The 14442-nt window shown below is 36.2% G+C and overlaps 1 protein-coding gene across 8 annotated transcripts in view; it reads left to right on the top strand.

The window, feature by feature from the left end:
• The window catches only part of RLF (RLF zinc finger), a 78765-nt gene that overhangs the window by 50860 nt on the left and 13463 nt on the right, over positions 1-14442 (top strand). For 3 of the 8 annotated variants that reach the window (XR_014257003.1, XR_014257004.1, XR_014257005.1), the window contains one exon: positions 12549-12703. The exons of 1 other annotated variant lie outside the window; for it this stretch is intronic. Coding sequence is in view for 3 of the 7 variants with exons in the window: in XM_082439194.1 (XP_082295320.1) it covers positions 2369-2611 (243 nt within the window). In the remaining 4 variants the exon portion in view is untranslated. 4 more of the 8 variants (XM_082439193.1, XM_082439195.1, XR_014257002.1 and 1 more) reach the window with 3 other exon arrangements.

Raw genomic sequence — 14442 nt, 5'->3', positions numbered from 1 at the left:
GCCAGCTCCTAGTTGTGGCATGCGGGATCTAGTTCCCCGACCAGGGATCGATCCTGGGCCCCCTGCATTGGGAGTGTGGAGTCTTTAACCACTGACCGCCAGGGAAGTCCCTACATATGAAAGGATTTTAAGGAAAGTTACAGACTTGACCATGGCCTAGTGTCGCAAGTGGATGTTTCCTATGTGTATATTTTTTATTACTGAAAGAGGAGATTCTTTGCAAAGGTCAAGTTTCCCACATATAGTATAAAGGATAACGACGTTTTAAACATGAAGCACTTCTATTATTATGAAGAGCAAGAAATCTGTCTGCAGAGTTCTTGGCACAGATAAAGAAGTGGTTCACTTCAGTCTTGATCCCTGAATGAACTGCATCTTCAGTGTCTAATGTGGTTACAAGGCTTGCTTCTTCTCTTGATGAGGAAAGGAAAAGACAAACAGGACCCAATTTACTCACCAGTCTAACACTGTTGGGAATTGACACAGTCACTAGGTATATAAATGATAAACAGAGCAAATACACTTAAACAGGACCCATTGGGAATCCAGTTTGGGAGTAGAAGAAACAGTAAACAACAGCATAGAGATTCGAGATGTACCTTTTTTTTTTAATTTTTATTTATTTATGTATTTCTTTTTGGCTGCGTTGGGTCTTCGTTGCTGCGCGCGGGCTTCCTCTAGTTGCGGCAAGAGGGGGCTACTCTTTGTTGCGGTGCACGGGCTTCTCATTGCGGTGGCTTCTCTTGTTGCAGAGCAAGGGCTCTAGGCCCGCAGGCTTCAGTAGTTGTGGCGCATGGGCTTAGTTGCTCCGCGGCATGCGGGATCTTCCCGGACCAGGGCTCGAACCTGTGTCCCCTGCATTGGCAGGCGGATTCTTAATCAATGCGCCACCGAGGAAGTCCCCTGATGTACCTTAAATAAGAAGATTAAGATGGATCCTGAACAAGGAATAATGAAGTGTATAATTAAAATTAAAATCGATAATATTACTTTATGTATCCTTATGGTCATATGGTGAATGAGATGTACTTTCAGAAAATACACTAAAGGTAGAAAGCCTGTATGAAGAAGTGGAAGATTTGCCTATTTAAGTATTTTATCTCCGAAAGCAGAGTTCTTTTAAATAGCTTTGAAGAGACATCTTCCTAAAACTTAGTATATATTTGGATCTCACCTCTGCTGTTACTTTCATGGGTTATGTGTGGGTATTTTGGTTGATATATGATTATATTGGAGAGGTCATCATGGAGAGTTAGACACAGTCATGTTCAAGAATTCAGTAGGACAATTCAGGCTTCTCTCAGATACTCAGAGTCATAGGATTTAACTAGAAGCATCAGTGACCATTTATTTCTTTAGGAAACATACAAGTGACCACTCGATAGCATAGTGTTGGTCTGTGGTATTGCTGCAGTTTAAAAGAAACCTGGTTTTTAGAAGCACAACCTTTTTTCCAGGTGATGTCTGTGAACCTAACGGGGATGATTCTCTCAAAAGTAGACCCAGGGTTACATGAAAGGGAGGCTTGCTAAGTGACTCCTCCCTTTCTCCTACTCAGGGATGCAAGTGAGAGAAATCTTATTATGTGGATAACTTCCACTTTGATTCCTTTTTGAAAAGACCGTTTACCAGCTTGTTTTTTAAAATCCATTATTAGGAATAAATTATTTGCATTATACCCCGGAACTGATCAGGAAAATACTAGATTGAAAACCATAGTCCTAGAGAAAGGTAAATGTTAAAATATTCCAGTAATGGCACTGGCCAGAATACTAGTTTACCTTGGTTAGCCTAAGCATGAAGATAACTTAAGACAAATAAGCCATCTCTACCCACCTTCTCTTATGCCAGTTGGCTACCTGTTGTACCATTGCTGTTTAATTTGCTGATTATTATGAAAGCCTTCTAATTGCATCTGTTCTTGTCCCCAAAATTCATTCTCTGCAATAGCCGAGGTGATCTTTTTTCTTTCTTAAATAAAATTAGGCATTTTATTTTGAGATAATATTAGATTCAGATGTTATTGTAAGAAATAATACAGGCATGCCTTCCAGTCATTTAATATATATTCAATGGAGACTGTGTTAGGCACTAGGAATACAGAGGTGAAAAGACACAAGGGAGAGCACAAGCAGACAGTATTCACACAATGTGAGGCTTGGGGAAAGGTCTGTGCTGGAAATTGAGTTCCAAGTTATCAGCATTTAAAACCAGAGAGTGGAGGGCATTAACTTTTTCAGAACTCTGGAAATTAACTAAAGGCTTACCATAATCCTAGGAAGTTTTATTCAAGAAAAATGCATGAATCTCAGAACAGTGAGCTTGGTGGCATTTTAACTTGCCCTACTTCTCATTTCCCTCTCCCTAGCTTCACAGTAACCTTGAAAACCAGCAGCCTAGCAGCCACCCAAGGAAGCAGAATGGTTTTGGAACTCTGCAAAAGCCCATCCCCACAGAATTGTCACTATTTGACCTACTTGGCAACTTTCTGAAAAGCTGTGTTCTCAGGATTTGTCTTTATTTGACTCAGAGCTCACTCCACCAAAAGTTCTGTCCCGGGGCATTTATCAAAAATAATGATTGGTACTTGTTTAACATGACAGTTGTCTGAGGAGGAATTACCAGTTGGGCTTAACAAAAGACTGACAAAAAAATTAAAAAGAAAAACTGAGATATAAGATGTCCATAGAGGACTTTGAAAACCTCTGATATATTCCTAGTACTCTAGAAGGTAACACAAATGTATAGTGCTGTATGTCTGCCAAGGAATGACCTGAGAAGGCTTTAATCCCTCACCTCTTGGTTACCTTGAGGCTTCGCACAAGTAGGAAATGAAGGGCAGGTTAGAGCTGTAAACTGCCTACTGAAATATTGAAAGGATTCCCCAACACACACACACAGCTGCTTGGCAAAAGCAGAGAGACTTGCTTGTTCAAGGCATTTAAGCAGCATATTCAACATCTTGAATTAAGCTAACCAAGCAGAGACTGTAGTGGCCACACATGACAAAGAATACAGGCTTTACAGAATTATTTCAAGAAAGTCACTAAACAAACAGTAACAATAATAAACCCCAAAGAGGTGAAAGATTCTGATTTCCAGAGTTGCCACAATATATTATTTAAAATATCCACTTATCATTATAAAGAAATATGGTAGTCCATACACACGGAAAAAGGCAGCCAACAGAAACTTAGGATGCCCAGGTGCTGGATTTACTAGAAAAGGAACTTTAAATCAGTTATTGCAAATACACTCAATTCGTGGTAGTTATGTTCTGTATAGTCACTGCAAACACTGAATTAGCTTATACTGAATCCATTGCTCCTAGGGGAAATACAAGGTTAGGTTCCTGCAAGCCTCTGGTCACATAATTTTTGTCAACTGATCAATACATAACCTTGATTTATGTGCGCTTCTGTTTAAAGATACCTTATTTAATTTATATTATTGATTTATTAACATTGAACTCATAGCCAACAGCAGTGTAACTCATGCCTGCATGAAACTTATTTAACACATGTATTTTCTCCATAAGGCACATCACAGTCTCTTGCACTTAGGAAATTAGGCAGCACTTTGGCACTACAACTAGGGGCTATTCTAAACAGTGAAATCACCAATGAAAAATACAAAAACATTAAAGAGTGGCACTAAATAGAACATGAAAAAGATACTTGTTACAGTATGAGAACTGAAACAAAAAGGCAGAGCAACACCTTGTTTGACCTTAGCTGGGAACATGCTCAAGAGAGGATTCAAATTTTTTGCCATTATATGCATGTTCATGAATGACTGTGATAGCACTGTGAGTATTGAATTTTGGGGTTAAAAATAAATTTCATCAAGTAGGCTAATTTATAAGTACAGAATCTGCAAATAATGAAGATTAACTGTATATTCAAAGAACTAAAGCAACTAAAGAAAAGTATGAGAAAAATGTCTCAAGACGTAGACAATAGCAGTAAAGAAATAGAAAAAAAGAACCAAATAGAGATTGTGGAGTGAAAAAGTACAATAATTGAAATTAATTCACTGAAGAGGCTCAACATCAGATTTGAATTAGCAGAAGGAAGAATTAGCAAACTTAAAAGAAAGAAGTCGATTGAGATTACTCAATCTGAGGAACAAAAGAGCCCCAAAATACATGAGCTGGTGTTGAAGGGGGAAATAGACAATTCAAATATAATAGTTGGAGACTTTAATACCCCACTTTCAATAGTGGATAAACCAACTAGACAACAAGGAAATGGAAGGCTTGAGCAGTACTATAAACCAACTAGACCTAGCAGACATTTATAGAATACTCTATCCAAGAGCAGCAGAATATACATTCTTCTCAAATGCACATGGAACATTCTCTAGGATAGACATATGTTAGGCCATAAAACAAACCTTGATAAATTTAAAAGGATTGAAATCATACAAAGTATGTTTTTTGGCCACAGTGGAATGAAATTAGAAATCAGTAGCAGAAGGAAATCTGGGAAAGTCACAGATATGTGGAGATCAAACAACACCTCAAAATAAGCAATTGAGCAAAGAAAAAAAACAGGAAGTTAGAAAACACATTGGGATGAATGATGAAAACACAACATATTGAAATTTATGGGATGCAACTAAAGCAGCACTTAGGGGAAATTTACAGTTGTAAAATGTCAGTCTTAAAAAGAGAAGGATCTTGGGAGTTCCCTGGTGGCCTAGTGGTTAAGATTCTGGGCTTTTACTGCTGTGGCCCAGGTTCAATCCCTGGTCGGAGAACTAAGATCCCCCTGCAAGCTGCCAGTGTGGCCAAAAAAAAAAAGATCTCAAATTAATAACCATCTGCCCTAAAAGACTAGAAAGAAGAGCAAACTAAACCCAAAGCTAGCAGAAAGAAGGAGATAATAATGATTAGAGTATAAATAAATGAAATAGAGAATACAAAATCAATAGCAAAAAGTAATAAAAGTTTGTTTTTAAAGATCAACAAAATTGATAAACTTTTAGTTAGACTGAACATGAAAAAAAGAATACTCAAATTACTAAAATCAGGAATGAAAGAGAGGACATGACTACTGATATTACAGGAATCAAAAGGATTATAAGAGCATACCATGAACAACTATACACCAAAATGTTAGATTTACTTAGATGAAATGGACAACTCTTAGAATGAAACAAACTACTGAAATTAACTCAGAAAGAAATAGAAAAACTGAATATACTACGACTAGTAAAGAGATCGAGTAGGTAATTTAGAAACTTCCCACAAAGAGAAGCCCACACCCACATGGCTTCACTGGTCAATTGTACAAAACATATACAGAAGAATTTACACCAGTCCCTCGCAAAGTCTTCCAGAAAATAAAAGAGGAGGGAATCCTTCCAAACTCATGCAGTGAGGCCATTATTATCCTGATAACCAAAACCAGACTAAGATATCAAGAGAAAGAGAGGTACAGACCAATATCTGTAACAAATATGGATGCAAAAATCCTCAGCAAAACCCAGCAAAACAAATCCAGCAATATAGAAAAAGGAGTACTGTCTGCACTCTGTATCCATGGGTTCCGCCTCCAACTGTGGATTGAAAATATTCAGGGGAAAAATTTCCAGAAAGTTCCAGAAAGCAAAACTTGAATTTGCACCCTCCAACAACTATTTACATAGCATTTACATTGTATTAGGTATTATAAGTATTCTTGAAGTGATTTAAAGTATACAGAAGGATGTGCGTAGGTTATATGTAAATACTGTGCCATAGAATAAAGGACAAAAGCTACATGTTTGTCACAAGAGACAGAAGAAGCATTTAACTAGATCCTACACCCTTTCGTGTTAAAAACACTGAGCAAACTAGGAATAAGCTGGAAACTTCCTCACCCTGATAAAGAGCATTTGTGAAAACCCATGGCTGACGTAATACTTAGTGATGAAAGATTGAGGGGTTTTCCCCAAAGATCAGGGACAAAACAAGAATGTCTGCTTTTGACACTTCTATTCAATATTGTGCTGGAAGTTTAGCCAGAGCAGTTAGGCAAGAAAATAGCTAAAAGGCATCTAGATTGGAAAGGAAGATGTGTAAGTATTTCTAATTGCATATATCACGATTTTGAATATAAATGATCCTAGTAAGATCAATATACAAAAATCATTTTTATTTATATACATCTAACAATGAACAGTACAAAAAAATGTAAGGAAACAATCCCATGTACAATAGCATCAAAAAGAATAAAATATTTAGAATAAATTTTTAAAAAGAAGTACAAAACTTGTTTGTATACTGAAGACTTTAAAACATTGTTGAAAGAAACTAAGTAAAGGGAACAACATCCATGTTGTTGGGCCAGAAGCCAGTGTTGTTAAGGTGGCAGTACTCCCCAAATTGATCCTCAGATTCAGTGCTATCTCTGTCAAAATTCTACCTTCCTCTCTTGCAGAAATTGATAAGATGATCCTAAAATTCATGTGGAAATTCAAGGGACCCTGGATAACCAAAACAGTCTTGTAAAAAGAACGAAGTAGGAGGACTCACTTCTTTATTTCAAAGCTCACTAAAAATTTTCAGTAATCAGGCCGGTGTTTTCCTGGCAAAAGGGTAGGCGAAAAGATCAATAGACTAAAATTGAAAGTCCAGAAATAGGACTTCCTTGGTGGTCCAGTGGTTAAGACTCTGCTTCCAATGCAGGGAGCATGGGTTTGATCCCTGGTTGGGGAAGTTCCGCGTACTGTGTGGCGCAGCCAAAGAAAAAAAGAGAGAGAGTCCAGAAATAAGCCCTCACACTTACAGCCAGTTGATTTTCTACATGGATGCCAAGATAATTCAATGGGGGAAAGAATAATCTTTTCAGTAGTTGGTTCTTTAACAAATGGATATCTACTTGTAGCAGAATGAAGTTTGACCCTTAATACCACATGTAGAGATTAACTCCAAATGAATCATAGACTTAAATGTAATAGCTAAAACTGTAACATGTTAGAAGAAAATATAGGAATAAATCTTAAGACCCTGGATTAGGCAGTTGTTTCTTATATGTGACACCAAAAACACAGGTGACAAAAGGAAAAGTAAATAGGACTTCATCCAGCTTTGTGTGTCAAAGTCAAGAAAGTGAAAAGTTGATCCACAGAAGGGGAGAAAATATTTGCAAACCATATATATGTAATATAATCTGATAAAGGACTTGAGCCCAGAATACATGTAGAACTCTTTAAAAATCAGTAATCAAAAGACAAATAATTTAATTTTTTAAATGATCAAAGGGTTTTTTTAATCATTAGATTTTTTTTTTTTTTGAGCAGTTTTAGGTTTACAGAAAAATTGAGTGGAAAGTACAGAGTTCCCGTATGTTCTCCCTCACCCCCAGAGTCACCTATTGACGTCTTGCGGTTGGTGTGTTAGATTCGTTACAGTAGGTGAGCCAGTACATTATTATTTACTAAAATCCGTAGTTTACATTAGGCTTCACTCTTGGTGGTGTACATTCTATGGCTTTTGACAAACGTATAATGACATGTATCTACCATCACAGTATCATATAGAATAGTGTCACTGCCCTAAAGATTTCCTATACTCTGCCTATTCATCCCTCACTCTCTCCTCTCATGCCCCTGGCAACCACTGATCTTTTTACTGCTTCCATAGTTTTACCTTTTCCGGAATATTACGTAGTTGGAATCATATAGTATGTAGCCTTTTCAGATTGGCTTCAGATTGGCATTAAAGGTTCTTCCATGTTTTTGTCTCTGTCTCTCTTTTTCCCGAGTTATTATCAAACTCATATTGCCCTTATTTAATTTTTTTAAACCAACCAAAGTCCATGGTTAGGGTTCAATCTTTGTGCTGTGCATTCTGTAATCTGCAATTCTCAGGAGTCTAATCCTGCTGTTTATTGTGTGTGCTGACATTTTCTGGAGTGGATTGTTTATTTGTGCTTTTTATAGTTTGGGATTGTGAGCCTCAGTTTTGGTGGGTTGAGTGGGGGTAGGGAATACTTTATGTCTGAGAATTCTCATAGGCCTTAGTTAGCATATATCTCTATAAATCATTTTTACATTTGCTTCTGCCAGGTGATTTAAAGATATTACCAGCCAGAATCTTCTTTTTATTTTATTTGTTTTTCTCAGTTTGGATTTTTTAGACAATAGAATAGTATTATATCAGACTCCAAGTTTGAATGAGGAAAGATTATAAATTCTCAAAATTTTTTTGATCCCACAAGAACCCAGGTTGAGATGGACAAATACATTTTCCTGTTATACCCCTGCCCCCCCACCCACCTTTTTATAGTCTACACTTTCTCTGAGTTTTTAGCTCTTCAGGGGTTCCAAATTTATGCCAGAGGGTTCAGTGCCAACTTCTCAGGTTCAGGCTTTATCATCTCCTAACACGACTTGTAAAACCCAAGCCTCTTAGTGAAATTATCTACAACCCAGCAAGTTAAGGCAGTTGTCCATTCACACTTAAACTTCTTTCTTGAGTTTTCAGCTATGTATTTAGGAAACATATTTGTTGTGTTTTATCCAGGATTTCTAAGTGCTTTGCCACAGGAGAATTTTAAGCCATTATTCTTGTTAAGTCCAACTCTTTGTTTTTATTCCTTATTCAGCACCAGGGCTGGCAGGAAAGTATGTAACCATTATATATAAAATTCATAGGGTAAGGTGGTATGTTTTCATCTTTGACCCCTGAGTTCCCAGCATTAGCCACTTCTTGTCTTTATCCTAAAAATTTTTGATTCTGGTAAATTCAAATGTCATTGATAGTGCTTATGCATGATTTATATTTTTGTATCATTAAGTTTATCAGACTTTCGTTATGAGGTAGACCTTGATAAGGAAAGATCTGAAGGGACTGGTGAGGATTTGAAAGAGGCTTAAGGTGAGAACATGGTGTGAAATGAATGAGCCTGAATAGTCTTTCACATGCTTCTGAGTTCTTGGCTGGTTCTGCTCACTATCCATTCATTTCAATTCAGTAAATGTTTATTGACTACCCTTGGACATAAAACAGTCACTGTTTTCCTAGCCTTCAAAGAGCACACAGTAATAAGGTATTATCATTTCCACTGTTAAAGCATCTCACTGTAGCATAGTGGCTAAGAGTATGGACTCTGGAGCCAGACCATCTGGGGTAGATCTGGGGATGTTTATGTAAATTTGTAGAACAGTACCTGATATATAGTAATGCTGTATAAGATTTAGAAGTATTATTATCATTAGTATTACTTTTTCACTGCCTTTTTTTTTCTTCTTCACATCTCCTTATTGCTCTCTCTGCCTGGACAGTCAGCTTACCCTCTCCTGTCTATCTTGTGGACTGATAAAAACTCTTGCTTAAGTCACACCCGAATATTAGGGTAAAAGAACAGATATACAATCAACACAATCCAACCTTTCTTTAAAATAGGTACATATTTGCAGTAGTCATGTATTGTTTGCTATACAGTTAGTGTGTATAGACAGAATACTGGAGTAAAACTCACATTGGTTATTATTGAGTTGTAAGATCTAAGGCTAATTTTTATTCTCTATATTTTTCAGGTTTTCTATTATAAACATTTTTATAATCAGGAGAAATCTAATAAATAGAAGTTAATCAAACTAAAAACTATACTGATTTCAAGTCATTCCTTTCAGATATATATCCAGAAAGCCTTGCCAGTCTTACAGATCTTACCATGTTGATAAAATGAGAAAATACAATAAAAGTTATTTGAAATGGATAAAAAATATTCTAGAAATATAAGTTGTGTGTTATTTCCATTCTGATTTATATGTCTGGCATAGAGAGCTTCTCATGCTATTTCTCAGCTTGGAGATGTTATATTGCTGCCAAAAGGGAATTTTAGAATTCTTGGTTTTCAGCAGGAGCTTTAACATGGTGTGGATGGTAGGTGGTGGTTGTTCTGGAACAGCTGGTTTTACTTGCTGTGGAATTCTCACTTTGGTCCTTCAGTCAGTACAATTTTAAGTGGTTCTGTGGTGAGCATTTCCTCTCTGGATGACCCTTCGGATTCATTCAGCTATGGGTGAGGATATGGTTGTTTAGGGCATCAGTAAAATTCCATCTTCATAATGTATGATTTTATTTTTTTCCCTGAAACCTGAGTTTAACTTTAATTATGTTTAGGCTTTAACAACTTAACTTTCCCTCCCAATACTCGTTAGATACAAATTTACATCGAGTGGTTTTGTATCTGAGAGTGATCTTTTGAACTACTTTCTAGTATTCTTAAGGTTCACTTTCTTTTTTATTTTTTCTTTTTAAAATTTATATATTTTGTGAAAACAGTTTTTTTGTCTAGCATTTTATTTATACTTTTAATGAAAACAATTTTTAACAGCACTTTTAAAGTGCTTCCTTTTTGCCAATCCCTTTTTATTCTTTTTATTAATTTAATTTTATTTATTTTTGGCTGTGCTGGGTCTTCGTTGCTGTGCGCGGGCTTTTTCTAGTTGTGGCGAGCGGGGGCTACTCTTCGTCGCGGTGCGCCAGCTTCTCATTGCGGTGGCTTCTCTTGTTGCGGAGCGTGGGCTCTAGGCGCGTGGGCTTCAGTAGTTGTGGCTCGCGGACTCTAGAGCGCAGGCTCAGTAGTTGTGGTGCACGGGCTTAGTTGCTCTGCGGGCATGTGGGATCTTCCCGGACCAGGGATCGAACCTGTGTCCCCTGCATTGGCAGGCAGATTCTTAACCACTGCACCACTAGGGAAGCCCCGCCAATCCCTTTTAAAACATATTTTTTTTAGACTTAGCTCTAATAGGTACACATAGCACATTTTTAGAAATTGAGGTATAATTGACATATATTAGTTTTAGTTGTGCATCGTGATTCAGTACTTGTATATATTGTGACATGATCATCACAATAAAGCTAGATAACATCTGTCACCATACATAGTTACAAAAACGTTTTTTCTTGTGATGAGAACTTTTAAGATAAACTCTCAGCAACTTTCAGATATGCAATATGGTATTATTAACTATAGTCACTGTGCTGTACTGAAACATGTTAAAAATTCTTATAACTATGAGGAAGGTTCTGTTATTCCCATTTTAAAGATGAGGAAACTGAGGCACTAAGTTACTGAGAAGTTATGTAACTTATCCAGGATCACACAGCTAGTAGCTATAGAGCTGGGAAGAGAATGTATACAGTCTGGTTCTACAATAATTGCTTTTAACCACTGCACTACACTGCTTATTATGTCATTGCATTATCTTTCCAAAGATTAGAAAACACAGTATTAAATAAGTTTCACTTTTTCAACACGAACTTTTTACCTTTAAATTAAACTTGATTCATTTATTCCATTTATCAGCACGTATTTACTGAGTGTCTTCTATGTTCCAGACACTGTGATAAGTGCTGAGTTTTGAACAAGATGTACATAATCCTGACCACATGGATTTTATATTCTAGCAGAGAAGACATGCTAATAAGTTGTTCAACTAATGATTGAATTGCAGTTGTGGTAAATGCTACAAAGGAGAATTTGAGAGTAGAGTTTTTGCCAGGGATTCTAACGTGCTTTTAGCAGTTAGGGAAGGATTCAGTGAGAAAATGGCATTTGAGCTAAGCTGAGAAAGAAGCCTTTCTGTGCCTACCTGAGGGTATAACTAAAATTAGAGACTTAGAACCACCAGAGTGGTTCTGCATAGCACTCTGGAAGGAGATGAGCTAAACTCTGTATGCCTCATTTGCCCTGATACACACTTCATTTGTCCTGAAAGTATCACTGTTTTGTATATTTGGTGCCTAGTATAATTGACATTTATAATGCTGACACAGTCATGAAATAGACCATGTTCTTCATATTCTGTTTATTAAGACAGGGAAATGATAAAATAGAGAGTGAGAAAGGGTCTTCAGAAGTCTTAATCTACTGTTTTACCACTATACAAAAAGAGCCCCGGAAAATTCTACTGATTTGCCCAGAGGTTGGTTGTTTTTGTTTTTTTTTTAAGATTCCTATAAATAGTGTAAATGAAAAAGATGTGTTTCTAAAAGTGTTTTAGTTGTGTGAAAAACTCAGTTATACAAAATAGTTTTTCCTTAATTACATGAGAAAATGATATGTTGATATAGTATTTATATTTAAAACAGTTTCTCAGCTGGCCTCCTTTAGCCCTACTGGGAGTAAGGGTAAGCTTGTTATTTTTCTGTCTATAACTAGAGTGACTTGAATTAAATTGAAAAAGAAAGAAAGAAACAAAAAACGGGAAAAAAAGTTGATGGTACTTCAGGTGAAAATAACCTGAAGTTATACATAAGTTGATTCTTTTACATAGTAACAATGTTCATGAGTAATTTTTTTAACTGTACAAAAATGTTTTATCTCTGTTGGGACTGCAGTGGAACTTCCTCATAGCATCTGTTCTCTTCTCTGTTTAGTAATTTCTTATATGAAATTTTTATTCCAGAAGACTCAGCTATTAGTAGAAGAAAATTATATATCCCTAATTCTTGCCTCATCAATTACCAAAGATAGAAAATGTTATAAAGAAGCTTCATGTTATATAACAAAGTTTACAGAAAAGTCACCATTTTCTTTTTGACTTAGTCATCTCATTTTTGATAGATTGCAAAGGTCGACTGCAAGGAGGTACTAGACATCATATGTAATCTGGAATCCGAGGGTCAGGATAACACAGCATTTGTTCTTTGTACGACTTATCTTACCCAGCAGCTCCAAACTGCAAGTGTATATTGTTCTTGGTAAGTATATTTAGTTTTTATTCCCTTTATTTGTTAGTACATAGTATATAGCATTTAGGGTTTATGTAAAATGTTGGTTTATTTCAAACTTAAAGACTAAGCAGATTAAATGATGACATGAGAATTAAATCTTTCTTAAAAGCTAAACCATTTAATTAAAAATATTATTGGTTTAATCTTTTCCAGGAGAGTCCAAAAATAAAGAAAGAGTAACAAGTCTGAGCTCCTCTTGATTATTCCATGGAGAGTTGTCTGTTAACTTCAATATATATCTTCTTCTTTGAAGATAAAATTATGGCAGTATAAACCAAATTGGTGTTAGGTTGTTTTCCTTTACATTTATTACATCTTCTGATAGTCACTTTTCCCCTCTTATTTGGAAACTCACTAATTATCTAGGTTTCTAGGTCAAACTTGCACTAGAGAAGGAAACCCATTTGAATTGTAATCTTTTTTTGCAACTTTGGTACTGTTTAGCACAATTGCATTGTTTGGTTTTAATTCAATTTATATCTTGTTTGCCTACAGAGTACTTAGTTGCTAAAAAGGACACAGTAAGTGTAACCCTTTGTTCTTTCATCCTAACTGTATGAAACTGTTCAGGACAGCAGGACAAATGTGGTACACAGGAAACCTCTAAAATGCAAGACTCTATCTAAAGTATCAGATTCGTGGTATGGAAAACACTGTAAGCGATTAGAGGAGGGTGCGCACTGTACACCAGTGTTTAAGGAAGGTGTCAGGGAGGAGGTAGACTTTGAGCTTTAATTCAAAGAATGGGTTGGATTTGCATAACCTTGATTAGAGGAGCTTCTAAGAATGACTTGAAGTTGGAAGTAAGCATTTTGTTTATAGGAAAACCTAATAAAACCTTTCATATACTTCAGCCCTTATTGATCTCCCTCTGGAGCATCTGTGTATATCTATAAAGTTTTATAGTTATTAGCACTTTTTATGTTGCTGTATTTCTTTTTATTTACTAATTTTTATAGAAATACTATTTGAGTTCCTTAAATTATCTCTCCCAATCCTCCTAATAATCATCGTACAGATAAGGCAGTGGAGGATCAACGGGATCTGAGAAGTCTTATAATTGCCCACAGTCTCAGAGCTAAAGGGGTAGAGGGTAAAGCCCAGGCATTTCGACCCCTAATACAGTGCTTTTCTTCTGTGCAGTTGTTTTCTTGGCACAGGGACAGAATTCACATCGCAGTCTTCTACCAAGTCCTCTGTGCCAGACTTATATCTCCTCTGAGAAAGGAGATACTAGGATAGGGGCTTAAATATCATTGTGGGCATTCTGTTAGCTAACCAAAAAAAAAGGTGCTAAAAGTAAAAAGAATTTTAGCAGAGCAGTGAGATTTTTGATCACTATCAAGTAGAAGAATTTGTTTTTCATGCATTAGAGATTAGAGATTTAACCTCAGTAAAGCAGATGTATTTACTTGTGGAATAACCCCCATTTTTTCTTTTTACAGTTGTTTTCTTTGCCTATAATGAAAAAATATCTGCTAGCTATAGCGAGGCTTTTAGGGCAAAGAATACATTAAATCACCTATGGGATGTGTTACAGATTATAAAGTGTTTTTCAAACTGTAGTCACACAGTTCTTTTAATATTCTTGATACAGCTTCCCTTTTTTTTAGTGAGTCTAGGATTAATGCTGTTCTCCTGCAGCAGGAAACGATTAAAAGGGATTTCCCTCTTATTGGCCTCCTGAGGAGCTATAATGAGTAAAG

The sequence above is a fragment of the Balaenoptera physalus genome (genome assembly GCF_965194825.1).
Source record: "Balaenoptera physalus genome assembly, chromosome: 1".
Taxonomy (NCBI): Eukaryota; Metazoa; Chordata; class Mammalia; order Artiodactyla; family Balaenopteridae; genus Balaenoptera; species Balaenoptera physalus.
The sequence above is the reverse complement of the archived record's forward strand: the minus strand, read 5'-3'. Positions and strand labels throughout refer to the sequence as shown.